The sequence below is a fragment of the Micromesistius poutassou genome, assembly GCF_964030765.1.
Source record: "Micromesistius poutassou genome assembly, chromosome: 10".
In the NCBI taxonomy this organism is placed as follows: Eukaryota; Metazoa; Chordata; class Actinopteri; order Gadiformes; family Gadidae; genus Micromesistius; species Micromesistius poutassou.
Window position 1 is genome coordinate 7,162,510 of NC_140280.1, and position 24,337 is coordinate 7,186,846.

Here is a 24,337-nt window from a genome sequence, read left to right on the forward strand (position 1 = left end):
GCGTTTTGGGAGATGCTAAGCTACCAGCACTGTTGGGTGGAGAAGCTAAGCTACCTGCACTGTGGTCAAGTCTAAGCTAACAGCACTGTGGCGTGTTGAAGCTTAGCTCCCAGCACTGTGCAGTAGTACTAAAGCTCTGCAAATAATAATGCTGTGCATTTTAGCTCACAGCGCTGTTGGATCTTGACGCTTCGCTAACAGCACTGTGGTGTGTGTGTGTGACGTTAGGCTAGCAGCACTGTGCTGAAGCTAAGCTTTGTTGGTGTCTAAATGAGTAACATTCAACCCAGTGGGTAGTTTGGGGAAGAACAACCAGTCCCCTGGAGAGCACTGTGCTAGGGTATAAACTCGCTCAAACCAACGTTGTGTCTTTGGGGATCTGTGTCTTGCAGCGTGTGCCTGATAGCAGATGGATTTTGAGGTTGAGTACATGTGCGTACACGGATGTTTGTGTGGTATATGTGTGTGTTTATATCTGTGAGTGTGGCTAAGAGTGTGTATGTGTGTGTTTTGTGTTTATCTATCTGCGTGTTTGAGTGCGTCCAACTCTGTATGCATGTTTTTTCTGTGTGTGTGTGTGTGTGTTAGTGTTAGAGGAGCTATGCTGCAGGCCAGGGAGTCAGCGGTTGCTCCAGACCGCCACACAGCTGTCTCTCGTTCTTTCTCCCTCTCTGTGAGACTCAACCGGGGGGGGTGGGGGGTGGGTAGAGGAGACAGCAACCCAGTTACTCCCCCGGCCACGTCTCAAGCACACACACCCCCCCCTCCCTGTCTCCCAGCGTCCCACGTACCCATCTCTCTTCTCTCGGGAGGCATGCAGAAATTCAGCGTACATCTTTACCCCCAAATATAATTTCAGCGGTTTTTCTTGTTTTTTTTCTTCTTTTTTAAATAATTCCTTGCAATATTTTTGTAAATGAGCATAAATGATTCAAATGGTCAGTCACTTCGCCAAGGTGCGAGTCTGTGGTTTCGGGTTCAGAAAAACGCGTCTTTTTCGTCCACACTAAGACCTCGGATCCAGGCGAAGCCCTCCTGGTCAGTCCCTCCTCTCTCACTCTCCCCACCCCCGCTCTGATCTGGAAGAGAGGCTGAGGAGCAGGTGGAGAGGAGTAGGAGGAGGAGGAAGAGGAGGAGGAGGAGGAGGAGATGAAAACGCCAGCCGATGTAGAAAGAGGATGAACAGGGAGGACGTTTATTAAAGCCTATCTGTTGGTCGCAGTCCTGTGTCTGGCGTTGATGTGCTGGAGGGGTAAGGGGGGTGTTCAGAGAAATAGGGGCTAGTGGGGGTGAGTATCTAGTGGGAGTCGTTGGGGTGGAGGAGGATGGGTGGAGGGAGGGGGGGGTCCAGGTCTGAACAATGTGTTCCTGCCTGGGGGGGCAAGGAAGCCATCTTGGATGGGACCCTCTCCACCTTCTGTCCCAGTACACGTCCCCCTAGTGGGTGTGGAATCCTGATCAGATGTATCACCCCCTCTTTGTAAGTCTCTGTACTTATTTTACATATCTTTCCTCTCTCTCACTCACTCTTTTATTCTACGGTTTCAGTCGTGCTCCACTCTCCCTGACTCCTCCCTCCCTCTCTCTCCTCTCTGATCATCTGCATGTGTGGGTCGTGGGGCTGGCTGCGAGGACGTGGGTGGAGGGGTGTCGGTCAAGGTAGGGTGGCGGCCGGGCGGGAGGTATCGGTATTGGGGGAGGGTGGGTGGGTCGCTGGGGGGGGGGCTGATGGCGGAGGTCGAGGGGCACATTGTCATCACAGCCTCTCTCGGGTGGGGATCCAGATGTAGGGCCCTGACTGCTCCTCGATCACTGTCTTCACCTTGTGGTAGACCTCCTCAAAGCTGTCCCCGTCCACCACGGCTGCAGATGGGGTCCACGTGTGGTGCCGGAGAGAGAGAGAGAGTGTGTGTGTGTGTGTGTGTGTGTGTGTGGGGGGGGGGGAGTGACGGAGGACAGAAAAGGGGGGCGGGAGTGAGTGAGAAGGAGCGAGGAGGGAAAAGAGAGGTGGGAGAGAAGAATTGAGAAAAAAAAGGAGAAATGTCAGATCAAGATATACAGTTTAGAAGTTCAGAATTGGAAATGCATCGAAGGGATAACCAATTGAGATGAATCGGACCGCGTTGCGGGGCTTTCCAGGGAACGGATTTAGATGAAAACAAAGAAGATGCTGGGTGGATCTTCAGAGTGACAGCCAGGACCAGAGGACCAGATAGTGAGAACAGAGGCACGCTAGAGGCGTGTGTGTATATGAAACAATGGGGGCACATCTGTCATACTCTCTCGCTCGCGTGAGATTGACAAGGGGCCTCTGGGTGGGCTACGAGCTACAAGACGTGCCAAGTCCTTCTCTATTCAACCAGCGCCGCCCCCCCCCCCGCCCACCCTGGTGAAACAATTCCAAACAACGATTTCAAACGGTGCCTACACCAACTCATACATATGTACACTCAGACACAGACACACACACACACGCACACACCATGTCGCTACCATTCACACACTGATGGGTATTCGCCAAAGGAACGAGACATCAACAACATCTCAGGAGACAACATCATTAATGCACGGGAGCATGAGAAACAGAATACACGTCATTTCCTGTTTCTGTCTTAGTTTCTAGGAGGGCGTGTGTGTGTGTGTGTGTGTGTGTGTGTGTGTGTGTGTGTGTGTGTGTGTGTGTGTGTGTGTGCGTGTGCGTGTGTTGGGAAGGGGTTACCTGAGAAACACTCCAGAAAGTCCTGTTCCAGTTTCAGGGCGCGGTCCATGCCCTTCCTCGCCTGCTCCTCCGTCAGACGGGTGTTGATCTCACTGGGAAAACAACAAACAAATGCAAAAATCAGTACACAAAGCATCATAGTCATCACATGTAATTGTATTGTCCTAGTAAGACATCAGCGCACACAAGCATTTCATTTTATCTGGGTCAGAGGCAAGTTAATGTTGTTGTCGAGCGAACCGTCAATGTGCAAGTCATCAATATTCATTGTGTTGTCGTATTAAGTCATTGGGATGCAAACATATTTAATTCCAGTCCTAATCAGCAATATTCATTTTTTTGTGATGTTGTGATTAATATGCAAAAATGTGTAATTGTAGACAGGCTCATCAAAGTGACTTTTATCTTGGTATAATTCATCGATACACAACCCCGTCGCCAATACACATTGTGTTGTAGTCGTATAAATGCATGTCTGGGATTAATAAAGTTGTATTTTCTTGTGTTATGTTGCAATAAACAAGCTGCCCTTTTGTACTGCCAGGCATTCTTGTCTGTCTGCCTTCAGATTCAGAATAATGTCCCTGCCCAAGACAGAAAGAACTATGAAATATGAAGATACAATCAATAAAAGTAATACACAAGCGCAAAAGTGCATCGTGGCAGTAGAAAATAAAATAAAAATATACACATATACACAAATTGTCAATACAAATATATATATACATAAATGTAAAATATAGAACTGTGCCTGTCCTGTTTTACCCTGACCTTTTCTGTTTAGACCTGATTCACCTAGCGGCAAATTTGGTCAAATGGGTGGGCAAACCTGCCAGAATCTCTGGCGACACCATGACAACTAAATTGAAATTGAGTTGTCTAAATGCATCCGGGGTGGGGACATAGAATGCAGAGTTGAAAACGATAGTTCTAGTATTATAACTCTAGTTCTTTTTTTTAGGCCACGCCGTCTAGGAGAGTGTACGCTCGTGCACGGGACAAGCCCATAAGGGGAAGCCTAGACGGCTTAACCTACATGAAGTAGAACAATGCATGTGTCAGTGCCATGCTTTCCCCAAGGAACCAAGGGTTCCAACGCAACCAACCAACATGGATATACGGTTGGAATGGTGCGGTTCCTTGACTCAGAGTGTGTACATACAGGACGTTCTCCAGGGACTTGGGTCGGACGAAGATGGCGATGGGGTGGAGCTGGGCGGCCTGCAGCCTGCGCACCGCATTGGCCGACACGTCCAGGATGCAGTGCTTACCCTGCTGCTCACACACACACACACACACACACACACACACACACGCACATAAATCAGTTTCTGTGTTCTGTGTGTCTGTGTGTGTGTGTGTGTGTGTGTGTGTGTGTGTGTGTGTGTGTGGGGAGGGCAGGATAGTATAGTAGCTAGGGTGTTTGAATCCCAGCAGAAAGGTTCTGGGCTCAAACCCCAATATCCCCTGTCTCCCTCTAGGCATCCTTGAGCAAGAGGCCCTAACCACTACCTGATTTTAATGTATCTAATAAAAAATAAAAATTCCCTGCTTTGGATAAAAGCAACTGCTAAATGAATAAAGAGTAGTGATTATTAGTAAGTAAATTAATTAATTAAACGTGTGAGTGGTTATGAGTGTCTATGACCGCATTTGTTTTATTTGTGTGTTCATGTGTGTTTGGGTGCGTAAGAAAAACCATACGACTTGTGTTCTCATTGTAAAATGGTGGTGCCTCCTGGGGCATGCTGGGTAGTGGCGGGCTCTGTCTGGGTGCGGTGGGTCCTGTGGGGTCCTACCTGCTCGGCCACCTCCCGGACACTCTGCACGCTGGTGCCGTACAGGTGGCTGTTGTACTGCCCAGCCTCGATGAAGCGGTGGCTCTGGATGTCCTTCTCCATCTGTTCCCTTGACGACACAAAGTGGTAGTCCCGCCCGTCCACCTCGTACTCCCGCTTGGGCCGCGTGGTGTCTGTGGATCAATCAGCCAATCAATCAATCGGAAAGTCTTTCAGACAATCTATCAATTCATTAGAATTTGGTATTTCCAAAGCTGTTACTGAGGTGGTTTGTAATCTACACAAGATACCTCAATAATATGCATCACTATTTCATCATCCACAATAGGATTAAGAAATATCCATGAACCGATCAATCTATTGAAGTTACTGATCAATCTACGAAGGAACAGCTGAATTTACTGAAGAACTGTTCAATCTAAAGAAGAACCGATCAATCTACTGAAGAAACGATCAATCTATTAAAGAACCAATCTACTAAAGAACCACTAAATCTACTAAAGAACCAATTAATCTATTAAAGACTCAATCAAATAGCAATCTATTGAAGCACTGATTAATCTATTGAAGCACTGATAAAGGTACGGAAAAACAGATGAATCTATTGATCGGATTCATCCATTGAGGTAGGTAAAAGGACGTACGTGGAACACAGGATCCAAACTTGTCGGGGAACTCGGAGAGCAGGTCGTCGTTCACTCTGTCCTTCACCGGGCCCAGGATAATGATGGGCCTTGCGTAATGGACTGGACATGGAGAGACCAGAGACAGAGCGTGAAGGAGAGGAGACAAAGAAAACAAGGGATTATTAGGCCATCTGACGGCTACCAGCTTACTCACTAGCCACCACTTCCACATCAGTGGGACGGCTGCATTAACACTGTGAGATAATGAAGGCAACTGCCTCGAACTTAAGACTTTGATCACTCTTTAAGTGTGCCAGATAACCAGACACATTCATGATTGTGTTTGAGTTTAATTACCAATCTACTATCTTCTAAAAAAAAAGTAATCTTCAGATGGGCGGCAGTAGCTCAGGAGGTAGAGCGGGTCGACTGGTAACTGAAAGGTTGCTAGTTCGATACCCGGCTCCTCCTAGAGTGTCGAGGTGTCCCTGAGCAAGGCACCTAACCCTAACTGCTCCTAACGAGCTGGCTGTCGCCTTGCATGCCTGACGCCACAGTGGGTGTGTGAATGTGTGCATGAATGGGTGAATGTGAGGCAATATTGTGAAGCGCTTTGAGTGGCCACTGGTTAGAAAAGCGCTGTATAAATGCAATCCATTTACCATTCATCTGGATTTCGATTTTTTTTTCCCAGACTGTAACTGTGATTAAGGGCTATACAGATCGATCTATTCAATTTAAACCCGAGTCTGCGAAGGACCTTACCTTCTACTTGTGTGACCGTCTCATAGCTGTGTGGGTTCCCTAGGGAACAAAAAGTAAGGGTAGCAAACTGTAAACATCCCTCAAAAACATGCACTGCCCAAGGCAGAATAACTTTATAACTTTCCTGGTACACAGGGAAGAAGACATTTTCTTCTGAGTTGAGGGAACTAATTCAACATTGACAACAATTCTCATCTCGTCCTCTTTTGTTTGCTTTTGTCAGTTAAATGTTTTAGATGGATCAACTAAACAGGACAGCTATCAAATCAGACATTGTACCGTTTCAATGCAAGCAGCTAGCCATCTTGTAGCATTTGGACTTAGTACAGAACACAGTACAGTAACACAGTGAGTTTGTATGGTTCAGGTTTCTCGTTCAACTGACCTTGAGAGCCCAGAGTCTCGCGACTGTGGTCCTACAATACAAATCACAACGCAAACACAAACAGGTTATTAAACAAGTTACAGAGAGAGAACTTCCAGATTAAAACTTCTAGATTGGTTCAGATTGTTCAAGGTTTGTTAAAGAGGCTTACCCTCTCTTTGGTGCGAGACCATTCTTTCCTTTCTACCCTGTGAAAGTGGAAGACATAAAAACGGTTAAAACTACCTAATGGACTCCCTGTGGCCACACCGTATCCCATGGCCATCATAAAAGGAGTAGGAGTGCCAACTAGGCTACTTAATCATTCCCTGCTCTCTATTACTGCATTGTTTCATTCCCCACCTCTCCTACCGTGAAAAGCCTGTGCGTGGTGAGTGCTCTGGCACACACTTGCATCACCCAGGTGGTTGCTATAGGCTGGTAGTGGATGAGGTGTCACATCCCCACCCATGGGGAGGGGAGGCTTAGCAGAGTACTTTAAGCAATAAAGCAACTCCAATACCGGAGCCAGTTTCTCTCCTACAAAGTGAAACCAGGCCAGACAACAGACAGCACACGGCTGATAGTGGGCGTCCAAACCACCTGTGTTAGCTGGGGATGAAAGAAGCCCCAGACCCACCTGTGTTTGCTGGGGATGAAGCCCATCTCCTCTGCCTCGTTGGGGGTGGTGACCCGGCGGGCCTGCCACCACTCCTCGTCACCACAGTCGATGACGTGCAGAACGTCCCCGAAGTGGAAGCCCAGCGCCTGGCTGAGGAAGCCGCAGTCTGCCGTCTTGTCGTAGTCAAACAGAGCCCTGGGGGGACGGAGAGCAGCAGGTACAGGTGGGTTCACAAACAGAGCCCTGGGGGATGGGCAACAGCAGGTGCAGGTGGGTTCACAAGGAAGAGTCATCTCCCTTTTTTACATTTAGGGGATTTTGCTGACCATTCATTCACACATTCACACACCGACGGCGGTTTCAACCATGCAGGGCGACAGCCAGCTTGTCGGGAGCAGTCAATGTTGAGGCGTCTTTTTCGGGGACACCTTGACACTCTAGGAGGAGCTGCGGGTCGAACCAGCAACCTTCCGGTTACCAGTCAACCCGCTCTGCCTCCTGAGCCGCTGCCACCCTCAAACTGGGGAAAAGCCAGCACTGAGTGTGAGAGAACGTCAGTGAGTTTGTTTTTAGTGAATTGCCTAAGGTAGAATCCTCTCTTGGTGTTGCTGCGTAGCGTGGTGGTTAGTTCGTTAGTTATCTCAGGAGGTGTTGCCTCATAGAGTGGTGGTTAGTTAGTTGTGAGTTAGTAAGTGTGTGGTAGTTAGCCAGTTAGTTAGTTCCAGTGTGAGTGAGTTAGTTAGAGAGCGAGTTAGTTTAGTACAATCCCTTCTTCGTGTTGCTTCGTAGTGAGGTGGTTAGTTAGTTAGTTGGTTAGTTAGTTACCTTAAGTAGAATCCTCTCTTGGTGTTGCTTCGTAGCGTGGTGGTTCCAGATCCCATACTGCTGTTCATCAGCTGCTCTCTCAGATCGTGGATCTTCGCCTCAAAGCGGCTGTACTCTGAGAACACACACACACACACACGCACAGACACACAGACACACAGACACACACACACACACATTATTATTCCACCAGGGAGGATCTGCGCTCCCTAATCATTTCCTGAGCGTGTGAGTATCACCGCTGAAGAAAGACCCGATCCGGCCCCCGGAGACGCTAGCTGTGATTAAGGTCGACACAAATAAATTGGACTTGACAACCTAATAGCTGTTATTTTCACACTGAACACAGTAAAAAAAAAAAAAAAAAAAAGACAGACAGATCAGCACAAAAGCGCCGTGTACATGTGCGGAGAACTACGCCGTGGTCCTGGGTCGATCCCCGGCACGGGGTACCCCTGTGTGTGCGCGTGGCCCCGGGCGCAGTCTGTCCACTGCGTGTGTTTGTACTCACCGTCCGGCCGGTACTGAGCGATGATGGTGACGGTCTGACCGGCGTTCTTAAGCGCCGCAGCCGCCTGCTCGTGTGTCGCCATCCGCAGGTCCACGCCGTTCACCTGTTAGACACCAGCGCTGTTACACACTGTCACTGTCTATCACCTTTTATACACTATCACAATCACTGCTTCTGTCACATGCCGTACACCTGTTAGTCCCCCTCGCTGTTACACACTGTCTATCACTATCACTCTTACTGTTCTCCCTTCACCTGTTTGACGGCCTCCCTATAACACCCTATTTATCATAACCACTTTCAATCTTGATCACTATCACTTTCGATACAACTATTATACACCATCACTAGTTCTGTTCACGCCTTCTGTTCACCAGTTAGACACCACCGCTGTCATATACTGTCTATCACTATCGCTAACTATCCCCTCTACACACCATCACCATCACTACCACAACCCACATCGTTCACCTGTTAAGACGGCATCACCATCACACACTGTTTATCCCTATCACCGTTAAAAGCAATCGCTATCTAACTCAACCACTACGACAGTACAGCTCCGTTAAACACCACGTAGTCCCTCTGTCACCACCGCAGTGTCCATCACTCTCTATCCGTGTTCAAAACGACACTATCAAACACAGTGCTACCCTATCTATGACCACGATGGTCAGAATCCAGACGAGGACACGCTGGTACTTTGACATTTTACATTCAGGGCATTTAGCAGACGCTTTTATCCAAAGCGACTTACAATAAGTACGTTGGTCAGAAGAAAGAGAAACAACAATGTTGGATGTTCATAGAACCAAGTGCCAAGCACTAACAATTGTTAGGCTATTTCCCTGTATACAACTAAGCTAGCTAGGATAAGATGCTACACAATGCTAAGTAGTATTTTTAAGTACAAGGACATACAACATACAATAAGTGTGTACATTAAGTGCCAGGACGTACAAAAGACCATACATAAGTGGGGTGTGGGGGGGGGGGGGTAAGGGGGGAGGCTATGCTCTGAATGAGAGCGTGTTTTGTGGAAGCTGGTGAGCGACTCTGCACTCTGGTGGTCTTACACTGATGATCTGGTCTCCCTTATGCAGCTCCCCGCTCAGGTCGGCCGGACCTCCGGCCAGGATGAAGGAGATGAAGATGCCCTCTCCGTCCTCTCCTCCCACGATGTTGAAGCCCAGCCCCGTGGACCCCCTGTGGATCAGCACTCTCCTTGGGTCCCTGTGGATGGGGGGGACAGACCGCAGTACTCTCCTGAACAGGGCTCAATGATGTTCATGGAGTCACAAGTGGATCTCTTCTCCCTGCTGTTTATTCAAGTTTAGTTGGGTAAATATAGGACCTGGCCATGCCGGTGGAACAACAATAAAAGAAGAGATTGATACAACCTACTTAAATAGACCATAATACTCAGAGGAGTGTTAAATGATATGCATGGAGTCACAAGGCGTTTGCTTATCTCGCTCCTTCTTCTGCACCTCGAGGTGGGAACATGACAGATGGTTAGGGACAACATTGTGATTGATGGTATGATTTGCACTAGAACTACAATAAATAAGAAACGGCTATAAACTGAAACTACTGAAACAACAATCATAATACTAAGAGGAAAAATAACGCTAAATAATATTCATAGCGGCGCAAGTGGTGCTTCTTTAATCTCACGGCGTCTGTTTTCTTAACATTGATTAAAGTAAATGGATGATAGGCAACATAATTATGTTCAATATTAACTGCCCATGTGAGTGTGAAAAGTGAAAAAAGTGATCTTGTGAAGTCAGCCATGACTCAGAGGTCTGGGAGAACATTCCAAAGGCCTGGAGTCACATGACCACTGAGATGTGAGGTGAATGTTTGTGGCCATATAAGGGATTCCTGGTTCCATCCACTAGCCACACTAATGAGAAAATCCACAGGGTATTAAATAATTACTGATTAATACATCAAAAACCAACACTGTGGATTCATCCTCCAAAACATAAATTTCTTATGCATTTTTAACTAAAGTATACAACAGTTTTTCAAGCTTCAATTAAAATGTATATAAATTGTTAACACTATATAGCCTCTCTGCAAATGGTAAACAGACCCCTCTGTGGTCACCTGCAGCACTTTGAAGATTAATACCACACCATTCACACACCTAAGGCAACGTCAACCTCAACCAACATCAACCAATCCGAAGCAACCGCCCATAACCTGCACGTCCCACCAGGATCAGACACAGTTATGAGTTATGACTCTTAATTCTATGTTTCTTGCTCCCATGGACTTTGGGAGTTAGCAGTAGAGAGGAGAATCTAAGGAAACAAAAACAGCCTTTCCGAAGCCGATGGTTTTGGTGTTCTCTTAATTACCTGGGCAGGTCTTCGTCTCCCATCATGCCGTGCAGCACAGGTGAGAACCGGCTGGGCGAGGTGGGAGTGAGGGCTTGTGGGTAATCCGAGCCAAGGTAGTTGGGGTGGCTGAGGTCCGTGTCCATATGAGAATATGCTGCAAATGAAACAAGGGAAAATTATTTCAGCATCATGTCAGTAACAAACCAGGTACTGCATAGCATATAAAATATATAACATGTGTCATTTTCAAATTGATTTGCTACCGGCCCTCCCCCACACGTTAATGAACCTAGCTAGCTACTCTTTCAGGGTTCTGTGTAGACTCTGAGTCGCAGCACCACTAAAACAGATGTCTTCACCGCATACTTTTCTAAAAATCCCAGCAGCATGAACACATTCCTGTGAAACACCTGGTTTCACTATTCACCAAGAAGCACATGCCACTTCTCCCCCGAGTCTTAGATGTGAGATGGACAAATCTGTTTTTACCATTTCGTTTTGCCTGTCCTCCAAAAAAAAACACTGACACATCACTTTTACGGTATATCTGTGAAACACCTGGAGGAGAACTTTGACGTGAAACACTTCCCCGGTATTCATAGATATAAATGCAGCCCAGGTTGTGCTTTTAAATGAAGAGACTAAACAGACACTGCTGGAAGCTATTACGACAGTTCTTGGATCCTAACCACACTAAATACTGTAACCTAGCCGTTTCTGACCTGATACCTCAACATACTTTAAGCAAATCACCTTTAACCTAATACCAAAAATGTAGCCATCTCTAACCTCAAAATACACAAAACATAAATGCCGCTAACCATAAACGTTCCACTACATACCTCAGCGTAATCATCTCTTACCCTAACTTTAACCCTGTCAAACTTAAGACCTAAATGTAACCATCCGTATTGATATAGTTAAACACACACTCTCTGGCCAGAACAATTTTAAAAATAGTCACAAAAGATAATTGCTTCATCACTGAGCAACAATAACTTTACAAAGTCATGGGAGCCACGCGTCGTTATAGTGTGTCAATCACTGAAGCTCAGGGAGCTGTGCTCATGTGCAGTCGCAGCAGTACAACAACTTTCCTCCCGGCTGTTACACCATCAACCTTGAAACTCTACTGCTATACCTAACTGGAGGGGCGGGGAGAGAGAGAGAGAGAGAGAGAGAGAGAGAGAGAGAGAGGGAGAGCCTTAGTGCTGGTGAGCCCTGAAGGGTAGAAGGAGATAGGTGAGAGAGAGAGAGAGAGAGAACGTTGTTGTCGTTCTTGTTCTTTTTTGCGTCATGTTTAAGCCATGCAGGATATGCTTACTGCTGGTGAGGTCTGGGGGGTTGTAGGAGTTGGTCAGGTACAGGTTGTTGGGCTTGGCCACGCGCAGGTACACCACCTCGGCCGTGTTCTTCAGCGCGCCCACCGCGTCCTCGTGCATCACGTCCTCCAAGCACACACTGTTCACCTGTACCAGTCGGTACAGTTAGCACTAGCATGTAGCATGCTGTTCAACTGCACCAGTAAAGTAAGCATTAGCATGTAGCACACTGCTAGTTAACATCAGCATGCTGTCGGCTATCCTTTCCCCCAACGCATGTAGTACACTGTATCCAAACAGTTCAGTCTGGATCTCTGGGATCCCAAAAAAGTGACAGATTTTGAATCACATAGATTGAACATATCGTCAGATCTGATGCAAACTACTAAAACATAATTTGGTAAAAAATATTTTTAATTATTTTCAGCTTGCTAGTTACAGGCTAACAGGAGTTCCAGCTTTGTCCATCGGGTGGCAGCAAGGTACCAGGGAAATAATGGGCTTCAAGCCCCCATCCTACGCATAGTTTAAACATTATCCATGAATGTCAGATCCAGCCATGAAAATTACAGCTGTACGTTTTTTTCTCTCCAAATAATTAAAAGGCCATTGTGTGTTATGGCACACACAGCACGCTTCTCTTTGTTTCTGGATGTTTTAGTTGTTGATATATAACCTTACCTTGTGTTGGAACGAAATCTTTAAACATACATTTTTAGCTCAGCTTTCTTCTTATCGAGTAATGTGCAATATCATTTTTGTCAAATGTATCTCCGTGATTAAATTGCTTAAATCCAAACTTTGTAAACGACTTATTGTTGTTGTTTAGGGTTGTTTCCTTTTTAAGCACTTTGAGTTTTCAGTCTTGCCGTAAAAGCCAGATATAAATAAAGTTTGATTGACTGAATAGAGTCAGAGTCCATGCAGAGAACGGGGATGCCCACAGTGTGTGTGTGTGTGTGTGTGGGGGGGGGGGGTGGCTTCATACGTCACATAAAGAAGGGGGGCTCACCGCCAGTATCTTGTCCCCGATCTGCAGGCGGCCATCTTTGTGGGCGGCCCCGCCCTCGATGATCTTGGTGACATAGATGCTGTTGTCTCCTGGTATATGCTGGTTCCCCACCCCTCCAGCGATGCTGAAACCCAACCCTGGAGGAGATGAGAGGGAAAGGTAGAGAGAGAGAGAGAGAGAGAGAGAGAGAGAGAGAGAGAGAGAGAGAGAGAGAGAGAGAGAGAGAGAGAGAAAGAGGGAGAGAGAGAGAGACAAAGAGGGAGAGAGAGAGAGAGAGAGAGAGAGAGAGAGAGGGAGAGAGAGAGAGAGAAAGAGGGAGAGAGAGAGAGAGAGAGAGAGAGAGAGAGAGAGAGAGAGACAAAGAGGGAGAGAGAGAGAGAGAGAGAGACAAAGAGGGAGAGAGGGAGAGAGAGAGAGAGAGAGAGAGAGAGAGAGGGGAAAAGAGTGTCGAGTAAAGTCAACTTCAGGATGCAAATAAAGAACATAATGACAGATGTTGGAATAACAGTTGGTGTTTGCCATTGTAGTACACACACACACACACACACACACACACACACACACACACACACACACACACACACGCACACACACACACACACACACACACACACACACACACACGCACACACACACACACACACACACACACACACACACAACCTTTGGGTCCCTTGATGAGTTTGATCTCGGTGACCTTCTCGGCCGCAGGCTTCCTCCGCAGGACGTAGAGCCGCACGATGGCCCCGGCCTCCTTCAGCGCCTCCACCGCCTGGCTGTGGGTCACCTCCCTCACGTCCACGTCGTTCACAAACAGGATGCAGTCGTTCACACTGAGGACGCAGCACAACAGAAGGGGACGAGTTCAGCTGAGGTTAACGTCCACCGCTACGCCAGCTGAATGTAAAAACAGTTTTTCCCCTCTGAGCTTTGTCATCGGTACGAATGATAACGGAACCTAAACAGCGCTCCTGTTTTGGTTCATGCCTCCTCACATGCGCTTAACCACTGTAACTAAAGCTCTGTTGTATAAGACAATCACAGAAAATAAAGATACTTTTTTTTCCCAAATATACCCTCATTACAGTGGACAGACAGGGCCTTAAAGTAAAAGTGATCATAAAGTCTAACGGTGTATCTCATCACTCACCACCCAGGGGGTAAGATTTAGTCTTACGTCTAATTTTATCCATAAGTGTGAGGTTGCTTTTGCTGAACCAATCTAAAGATAGATTCTCACATCTCTCGCCCCCTGATACTGGGATCCAGGGATGTATCTGAGGTGTGAGTCATGTGATGGCTAAAAAGACAACAGCTTATAGGGACCAGGGAACGGTGAAACATTTTCTCTCAAAAGATCTCAAAAGAGTATCTAGATTAAGTATTTACTATTTCAATTTAGGGAATGAGTCAATTTATCTAAATTGATTTACAGTGAATAAAGAGACACGCCATTAAGGAGCAGGTGGTGGTTAGACAGTGAATACAGAGACAGGTTAAAGAGCATGTTGGGGTTAGACAGTGATTACAGAGACAGGTTAAAGAGCATGTTGGGGTTAGACAGTGATTACAGAGACAGGTCATTTAGGAGCAGGTAGGGGATACACAGTGAATACAGAGACAGGTCAATAAGGAGCAGGTAGGGGGTTAGACAGTCCAGAAGTCCAGAGACAGGTCATTAAGGAGCAGGTAGGGGTCAGACAGTTAATACAGAGAAAGGAATTTAAGTAGTAGGTAGGGTAAAGACATCTTGCTTAGGGATTTCTAGAGATTTGCTGCAGACATTGGGGATTGAGCCCAGAACCTTTCGGATTGGGGCCACTATTCTGCCTCCCATCATTTAAAAAACTTGCTGGCTGGGAGACATTGATTGTTCTGATTCGAGAACTCCCATTACATATGTGGGGCCTTTTGGATCAAACAGCGCTATGCACACGCAATTCTTCCCTTACTTTGAATGTCCATCTCTTTTTTTTTGTAGTGTTTTTTTTTTGTTTCATGTTGTTCAAACCATTGTGACTACTACTTATTTCAGAATTAAATCTGTCGCCTTAATGGATGATGACCAATCATGGCTTACTTCCAACATTAAAGGTAAGACTTTAACTTAAATGTCCTGCATGTCTCTCTTAGAGGGAACCCAGAAGGGCCAATCACAATCCATGATTGACAAGTGCAGTGACCAGGTGTACACAGCACGTTCACCTCTTTTGTCCCACATATTGATTGGCTCTAGTATTCAAAGTCAACCCACTGCAGGACGCACACTTTTCTAATATCAGGCTTTTACACAATGGCTGTAAAGAGTCCTCAAGGGGCTGACGTTGATCAAACTGTGCACACGTGGGTCAAGTGCAGGTTAACCTGTCACCTTCTGTGCTGCCTGCAAGGCCCCACCCTGAGAATTACCACAAAGAACTACCTCAAAGAAAATGAAATGGAGCTTCAACAAAGACTGTGAAATGACTGATAACTGGGTGACGCGGCATGGTAATTCTCAAAGGTTTTCTTTACACGATGTGAAGCGACATGTGAACCTTTTTAGACAAGCTCTCAGCATTGGTAACGTTTCCCACATTGTCCCACAAAAACATACTCTTTGTATGTTTTAAGATACCCCAGATTTGCACGTAAACTTTGCACTTCTTAAAGTTTGTGTTTTTAAAGTTTGCATTTTTAAAGTTTGCATTTTTAAACCTGAGCGTGGCTCAGTAGCCCATTTACTCTGAGCATCCAAGTATGAAAGAGACGACACATGTCAGGTCTATTTATAAATACAGTGGCTACCTCACCACATATGCAAACATACAGCCATACCATCCCTGATGTTCTCTAGTGCATGTCTATATCGTGTTCTACATTCAGGAGGAGAAAAGGAAGTCAGGCTTTTTTGTGACGGCATTCAAAGGAAAGAAGTGACAGTCCCATGTGTAGAGAACCAAGGGAACTGCACATGGAGGCAGAGCAGCTGCTGACACCAGTCAAATAATTCATGGATTTTGTTGATGCAAAGTATATAATATGAATCATGAACATGGCTGTGAGATCATACATACTTTTTCAATTTCATATTTTGCAATTTTGTATGTATGTTTTTTGTTGTATTTCTATTTATCAGAACGTTGTATTCAGAGAGTGCATTTGTACAATTATGTCTTTAAGTTGCAGATGGTGGTGAGGAAGTGCATAAAAGATGCACACAGGTAGACTGTGGAGAATTGTGATTGAACCGAGAACATTTCACCTGGTAGACAAACACCCTAACCATGACACTATCCTGATTTAACGTCAAGAGCATCACAGGTTATGAACATCACTATTCATGTGATGCGTGCTCTAAACATGTGACATGTGCAAGCACACTATCGCAATGGAAAAGCTAATTATTACAATGCTATCCTGTTCTGGCTGCTAGAAAATGAAGGATTCAAAATGTAGAATATAGAATGTGAAAGTGTGGAATGTAAGAATTAGAATACATAATGCATAAATATAGAATCTAAAAGTGTCGAATCAAAAACAAATTACCTCTAGTCACGCATAGTCTAGACAGAGGTAGAGGTTAGGGTTAGGTTCTGATTAAGCTCAGGGTATAAGGATCTCAGCCTGAGAGCAATGCGTTGTGGGTCTCACCTCAAACGGCCGTCCTGGGCCGCCGCGCCGCCAGGGATGATTTTGGTGATGAAGATGCTGGGGTCGTCGCCCACGTGGGGGTTGTCGGTTCCCCCGGCGATGCTGAAGCCCAGACCTGAGTTCCCCTGGGGGGCGAGACGCACACAACACCAACAGTGAGCCAGGCGGGTAGCAGCGAAGTAGGTCAAATAACCAATGAGTCACCAATAACATACTAATTACTATTTAGTTGTTCAGGAGAGGATTTTTATCCAATGAAATGAACAGTGAATATGTTATTAAGGGGCAGGTTAGGGCATCTTGCTCATGGGTTTGATCTCGATATCCACAGCCTACCAGTAGGCAGACTGTGGAGACTAGTGATCGGACGCAGAACACCCTAGCCACAATTACCCTGCCCTTAGCCATCATTCATGATGACCTGAACTATCTTAAGCGGCGTTGGTGTTTTATGCTTGGCTATATACGTATTGGAAATATAACTCCATAATCAATACCATCAGAATTGTGTGGCTGAAAAAGATGAGCATGTGGAAATAAATAGAGAGGCTAAGGTTCAGGTGTCTAAGCTCACGGGGGAAGAACTCACTCGCTCCAAGGTGATCTCTTCATATTCGATTTCTCCTTCTGTTCCATTCACCTGCGCAGATGAGGATTATACACATACTAGTCAATTGGTTAAGCTGAAAACAGTTATTACAAATCAGTTACTGTTGAACAGTGTTTTGTAATATTGACATTTTTTATGATTAAATCATAACCATCAGCCCTTCACTGCAAAAAAATGTAGTGGACTTGTTTTTTCAGCCGTTTGCTCCTGTGTATTGCAAATCAAACTGCTATAAAATGTATTGAACTCTGCTTTTGTCATTTTTTATCCGTGTAGGTAGCTAATCAAACAACATGTTTTCGCAGAGGGAGTTTCAAAACAGAAAATAACGACACTGTTTGTTACCCATACTCCATGGAGGGAATATGTATTCAGAGCTAGTCCTGTACTTGGCTTGTACCTGATAATGAACACCACTTCTACAGCCCAGTTCGCCTTCTGGCTAAACAAGTAAGCGACACACAAGCTACGTGGCGGAAATTAAGCCAATCCCAGAAGAGGGATAGAATTATGAAACTTGTTATGGTCTCTGACCTAGAAAACAGTTACCAGCATTGTGGTGTCAGAGTCGAACAGAGGGAAGTTAGGAACCATGGTCATAGGAGTGGCTCTCTGTTTGGTCAAATTTAAGATTTTTAAGAATTTTACAAAAACAAATGCTTTTTGTGATCTAGTCAGAGCTTACTGTATGTATAACACATTTTAATTCACAACCTAGGTAGTATGCTGATCTGTTACTGGCATGGAAGTGACAAAATGACCCCAAACTCCATCCCATAAACATTACATAACTGTATCATCATCTAGGTATTTTCTCAAGGTATTTTCAACGAGGAGGCTTCAACAGAACTCTTACGTATGGCGAGCCGTCGAGTGTGTCAGTGTTCACAACCATTGGGGGAGAATTTCCCTGTAGGAAAAAGAAAAAAAACGGTAAGAAATCTTGTTAGGCGATTTGAGCAGCTAGCCAGCTGGATCTCCCCGTTCAACAATGCAACAATTACATCCGATGATTGACATTGAAACACGAATGCCTGTTATCTCAGTCTCTCTGTCAGTGAATTAGCAGAGAGCTAAGATAGTTAGTCTGCACTGGTAGATTGGTGAATTCACAAGATGACAACACACAATTTTCACAAGAGGACACAAACCAATGAATGACAAGGTCATCAATGTTTAAACACCTTTATTAAAATAATGTCCCGGGAACTCTGCCATTGTGATTTACCTGTGTGACCACATACAGATGAATAAAGTTGTGGTTACTAGTGTCCTCATAAACATGTGGCTTATGGGGTCAGTGCTGAAGTGGTACACATTGTGTTATAAACAGTGACAGCACTCAAGATTATCCTCCCTCGTTATGAATGAGGAAGGTGATGCAGCGAATGACGGGACAACAGGTCAATGGAATTACATGCTCATTGACAAAGTGGTGTATTTTGACCTGCAGTCTCTCTTTCATGCTCACCTCTCTCTCTCACTCTCTCTTATACACACACACATACACTAACAACATTTTTCTAGAGGACGTATTGGTTTGTTCTGAGATGGATTCGGACCTTATGCACGTCGCCCAATGGCAGGTGCTAGAACTGTCCAATGTCCAAAGGCAGGGGCTAAGACTGAGTATTACGTCAAAGTGTCCCTCATCTGCAGATGGATAGAACGGGTGGAGCAGGCAGAAATTTTAGCCCAGCCCAACGCTTTCCCTATGGGGAATCTCAATCTCTCCCCCTATCGCGCTCTATCTCTCCCGCTCTTATATATATCCATCTGTCTGTCTCTACCTTCTTTACCGTCTTTCCAGCCATGTGTCCACTATCTTGCTCTCTCTCTCCATCTCTTTCTATATATACATACTGTATGTCTCTTTGTCTCTCTAGCTAGCTCTCTGTTTCTCTCTCCCATCTCTGTCTGTCTGTAATTCTCTTTCTTTTTCGGTCAAAATACAAATGGGTTGGAAGTCTCCATTCTTACCAAACTGCAATTTCTCAGTAACTATAATGCTTGCGTCCCAGTAGCAGAGTCACAAAGTATCTGTGTGTGAGCTTTAGGAAATGAACACAGTAAAATGCTGCATACATGTGATGTACCCTTTATGTGTGCATCCTCTGTACACATACAGGGGATATACTATACATAAATATATACTCCCTATCCCTTACTTCCCATGTATAGGAGCTAAGGATAAGGCACTGGATAAGGATAAGGATTGGTAATACAATTATGGATACTTTTTGATTGATCTGTGATTACTACCTAATATGTTGGTTGGATTAATGGGTAGTAAAAACATACAAATGAATGCATTGAATTAAATATATTGAATAAATATTGATATTAAAACACCCTGAAGAGTGTCCCCGGGTGTCCCTGACAGCCAGTCCTCCAATAGTGTGTCCTCCAATATCCAGTGTAACTTTGCAATGTCAGAAGGTATCCCAGTGGTTATCTGAATATGGAGGCGCGTGGGTTGGACAGAGGGGGCAACTCTGCGGCTAAGCTACATAAGCTACATGAGCTACATGAAAAGGCACAGAGCGTACTCCTGTCAGTGTCAGAGATGAAGAGAGGATGAAAAAGAGGGAGAGAGAGAGGAAAATAAGGGGTTTAAAGGGGAGAGAGACTATTAAAGAGACAGTGAGATCTGGATAAATAGACGGACAGAGACAAAAAGAGAGCCTGCTTCTGTCAGTGACGAAGATGAAACGATGAAGAAAGAGGGTAGGAAGGAGAAAGAGACAAAGCAGGGGATGAAAGGCAGAGAGGTCATTGAAGTGGCAGAGAGATCTAGACAGGCCGACAGTGACAGACAGTCAGACAGACAGGCAGACAGAAAGAAGGGAAGACTGAAAGACATAAAGAAGAGAGTAAGAAAGAAAGAAAGAGGGCCACTGTAAATAAATAAATAAATAAATAAATATAGATAAATGAGCCAAAACAACATACTCCAGACGGTCTTGACCTTAGGGTAGTGCAGCCCTAATTAAATGTGTTTGCTCATGGATGTTGATGTCTTGAAGTTTGGGCGTCTTCTCGTACCATTGGGTTTGGCCTTGAATATGAACAGCATATATGAAGCTATACACAACTCTGATCATATGTGCATTCAGTCTCCCTATTTCTTATTAGTTGAGCAGCATTGGTTTTGTGGGCCGTGCTATTCAGCCAACCACACAGATGTAGGAGTTCACATTAAGGTTCAAAGCAAAAATGTCAATGCACCTCCACCACCACAATATTTTTTCTGTATTCATTTTTTTTAATCTTAAACATAGCAGTAATAGTTAAACCACACGCTAGTTTATTAAACAATACCAACATGATCCACAGGGCTCCTACCATCAGGCGTTGATGCTGACTCCGGGCCTTACGCACGTTGTCTATAAAACGAGAGCCCATCTTTTTGGCGTACCACACGGACAGCAACATGACTGGTCAAAACTTTTTGATAGCTCCGGCGCAGGATTTGGCAACCGCCGTCGTTTACATCCCAACAACACAGCAGTTGGTATGCTAGCTATTCTAGTGGTGTCTTCTCTCGAAAATGTACCAAAGTACCGTACCGTAAGTTCTGTAGCGAATTTAGCAAATTTAGCTCTTTAAGCTAGGAGTCACAACATGAATCCAAATAACCAGCTCCATATAAAAGAATGCTCAAAATATATTAACCATTTGATCGTTGCAACTAATTATCTTTTACTCAATATGTAAACATAGTTTTAGATAAGGTCAAATCAAACATTTGACACAATACAGTAAGTAATCTCTACAATATAATGTGCTATATTGTAATAAGACAGCAGTTGCACTATATTTCTAGTGGGACAAATACAATATCGGACAGTATTCTTGTCACCCAATATAACACAATACTGCTAGTGGAAAGTATTTCCTTATACTCGCAGTTTAAAGTGTTGAACTATCATCTTAGTATTACACTATAATGCTAGTGGAAGGTACTCCAGCATACGCAGTTTAAAGTACTATGCTGGTTGCAGTTTTGAGGGGTTCCCAGTGCTCTCCGGCTGGGCTGGAGAATCCCTCGGAGGAACGACCTTGTTCCAAAACAACACGCCCAAAATAAATTGTTGCCTCCTTCTCCTCTTCATCAGAGATCCATCTCACGGAAGAAATTAAAAATGTCCCCACAAACGACCAAAAAGCAGAAAAAGGTCCAAAAAGGTCCTGCGTGTTCCACCCTGGATAGCTGCGTAACAGTCTCTCTATCTCTCCTGCTCTTCCTCGCACTCCTCTTCCTCTCCAACCTCTCTCTCTCTCATCCTCTAGTTCTCCCCCTCTCTCTCTACCTCCAGTTCTCTCTCTCTAGTTCTCTGTCTCCCTCACTCTACCTCCAGTTCTCTCTCTGTCTCCCGCTAGTTCTCTCTCTCCTTCTCTCTCTACCTCAATCTACCTCCAGTTCTCTCTCTCTCCCTGTACTTCTAGTTATGTCCCTTACATCTATACCCTTTATTTCTATACATGCATATATATATGTATATATTCCTGTCTCTTTCTCTCTCCATTTCTACATCTGTATGTTCTGTCTCTCCCTCTCTCTACGTCTCTATGCTGTGTGTCTCTCTCTCTCACTCCCTCTCTCCCTCCCTCCCTCTCTTTGGTGCTTTCTCCCTCCCTCTCAGCATGACTCTCTCTCTCCCTCCCTGTCTTCCACCAGAGTGCACTACACATCCACTCTCTCCCCCCCCCCCCCCCCCCCCCTCTCCAGTCGTCGAGGGAGAGAGCAGGAGGAGGAAAGTCGGACGGCAATTACTCGGCTGTCTCAGCGCGTGTGTGTCACGCCGGAGAGCCTGATGTGGCAGCACGAGGACTTCTACACTTCAGCCTGGCCTAGGACAGCAGCTTACACACACACACACACACACACACATTCACGTACATTGCACATAGACTCTCTCACACACCACGCACACATATTTGCATACAAATGCACACACACACACACACACACACACACATGCATTCGCACCCACAAGTGATAATCCCACCTTGTCACTTTTCCATCATTCAGAACCAAGCATAGCCCAGATCACCGTTACTATGATGACGGTAGAGCGACAGCAGTATGGACCATCTCTGCCATTATGTTTAAACAATGAGATCATTATATTTTGCAATGTTCGTTTTTTTCATTTTCTGAACTTTTGCTTCATTCCTTTAAGCGTTGGTTAGCGTAGTTCGAGTTGCATAGCCGAGGAAGCAAGGGGTAAAATATGGAGAAGAAAGCTCGATATTTCTTGCAAATTCAGCAGTTCAAGTTCAGTACTTTTACTGCCATATCAACAGAAATTGATAGGAACTTGTTCGGGTGCTGTTCAATTAAAACAACACACACACACACACACACACACACACACACACACACACACAAAGGCACACACACACACTCACACGTACACATCCATTTCATCATAAAGAATAGGCATAGAAGCACACACACGCATACAAAAGCACGGCACACAGGAGCCCTGCTCTAAGCAATGTTAAATAAATCTAATGTTAAATAAATCATCTGGAAACGTGAATAAATAAATATAACCAGTAGTATAGTATAATAGTATAATCTACTGAATAAATAAACAGTACTAATAGTATAGTATGATAGTATAGTCTAATAAAAAATATTTACTAATCTAAATATATAATTAGAGTGGTCACAGCCTCAGGAAAGGCGTGGCCTATGATGTGAGGAGCTGTATTCCCAATACCGACATCCTACTCCAGAGATATCCCACTTGTGACCTCACAAGTGGGCGTGTCCACTGAGATACATGATGGACGGATCAATCCCAGTCTTTGATTTGTCACAGAGTCCACCCCTCAAGTGCTTACAGTCGGACGGACGCCAACCACATTGTGATGCCACAAAGGGATGGATTCTGAAATGGCCAGGACCAAGAGTCACAATGACCCGCACAGTGCACACAGATCACCCAACTCAACGCAAGGCAGGACGGCGCAGTGGTGGAGAGGGTGTTTTTCGACTCTGAGCCGAAAAGGTGTGGATCGATGGAAGTCACGGTGGAAACAAGCATCCATCACAAAAAAAAACATGTGAATGAAAGTGTTCACTGTTTCCTTAATACAAGCAGAGGAAAAACTAATATTACCCGATTCATGTCCCTGAAAAAGCGTGCTACATCGCAAAATGAAGAAGTGGCCCAAGCTCTGTGTTCATCCCTCCTGTTTTTCACGCATGCACTGCATCAGCAGCACGGACAGAGACCCATAATCCAGAGATAATTACCTGGTTTGGGTTGGGGGCGGGTCTGGGATATATTTATGAAACTAATTGTACAATGTGATACATCACCGGGCGTTAATAACCTCTTGCAGTAAAACAATATTCCATAGTGTAGCTATAATGGGGCCTCAAATTGCTAAGGAGAGCAAACAGTGAACTCTGAGAAATCCACTTCTCTCACACACAACTTTTTAGAGGAGACATGCACTGTCCTTAACAGCCTCGCATCCCATAATACACAGAAGACATGTGGTTCGCAGCCACTCACAAACACACCGTGAGCAGAGCTATGAAAAGCCCCCGTGAAGGTAGGAGCTGTCAACTAACTTATTTTCCATATCTAAACAACACTCTTTCACACACTCTCTATTTCTCTCTCCCCTCTTTCTCTTCGTCTCTCTCGCTCTACCTGTCCAATACATACTCTCACCAATTGCAGTTCCCTCTCTCCTCCATGTATGAGGGGCCGGTGCTTTTCTCTCTCTACTTTGCCTACTGCCTCTCTCTCTCCATCTCTCTCCATCTCTCTCTCCATCTCTCTCTCTCTCTCTCTCTCTCCCCCTCCCTCCCTCCCTCTCTCTCTCCCCCTCCCTCTATGTCTCTCTCCCAGCGGACCTGCTCTGCAGCTGTAGCAGTAATTACAGAGGAGCTGCAGGGACGGGTTTATACATTTATTAAAGAAAGAAGAAGAAAGGAGGAGGAGGAGGAGGACGCTGTGAATAAAGATGGAGACTAGATACGAGGGAGGAGTTGAGGGAGTCCCTGCAGTCGACAAAGGGGGGGAAAGCAGTACAAAAAGCTGTTATAGAATCTCTATCTATTAACACAAAAAAAGGGTGGAATTGGTAACCCATTCCTTTCAGCGTGGAATAGGTGGAGCATGGGAGAGATGTTTAGTGAGGGAGAGAGG

At 45.2% G+C, this 24,337-nt stretch overlaps 1 protein-coding gene across 1 annotated transcript in view; it reads right to left on the reverse strand.

Moving 5' to 3' along the window:
- Nucleotides 1–1,756: 1,756 nt before the first annotated feature.
- dlg4a (discs, large homolog 4a) overlaps nucleotides 1,757–24,337 on the reverse strand; it is a gene marked incomplete at both ends in the record, with an annotated part of 65,514 nt that continues 42,933 nt past the window's right edge. Inside the window, 19 exons of the mRNA XM_084474079.1 lie at nucleotides 1,757–1,863; nucleotides 2,720–2,811; nucleotides 3,882–3,994; nucleotides 4,519–4,691; nucleotides 5,163–5,264; nucleotides 5,910–5,948; nucleotides 6,295–6,325; nucleotides 6,446–6,482; nucleotides 6,914–7,090; nucleotides 7,721–7,835; nucleotides 8,232–8,334; nucleotides 9,308–9,464; nucleotides 10,601–10,736; nucleotides 11,907–12,051; nucleotides 12,917–13,053; nucleotides 13,580–13,749; nucleotides 16,550–16,674; nucleotides 17,139–17,189; nucleotides 18,016–18,069. Coding sequence (XP_084330205.1) covers nucleotides 1,757–1,863; nucleotides 2,720–2,811; nucleotides 3,882–3,994; nucleotides 4,519–4,691; nucleotides 5,163–5,264; nucleotides 5,910–5,948; nucleotides 6,295–6,325; nucleotides 6,446–6,482; nucleotides 6,914–7,090; nucleotides 7,721–7,835; nucleotides 8,232–8,334; nucleotides 9,308–9,464; nucleotides 10,601–10,736; nucleotides 11,907–12,051; nucleotides 12,917–13,053; nucleotides 13,580–13,749; nucleotides 16,550–16,674; nucleotides 17,139–17,189; nucleotides 18,016–18,069 — 2,064 coding nt within the window. The remainder of the gene's footprint in view (nucleotides 1,864–2,719; nucleotides 2,812–3,881; nucleotides 3,995–4,518; nucleotides 4,692–5,162; nucleotides 5,265–5,909; nucleotides 5,949–6,294; nucleotides 6,326–6,445; nucleotides 6,483–6,913; nucleotides 7,091–7,720; nucleotides 7,836–8,231; nucleotides 8,335–9,307; nucleotides 9,465–10,600; nucleotides 10,737–11,906; nucleotides 12,052–12,916; nucleotides 13,054–13,579; nucleotides 13,750–16,549; nucleotides 16,675–17,138; nucleotides 17,190–18,015; nucleotides 18,070–24,337) is intronic.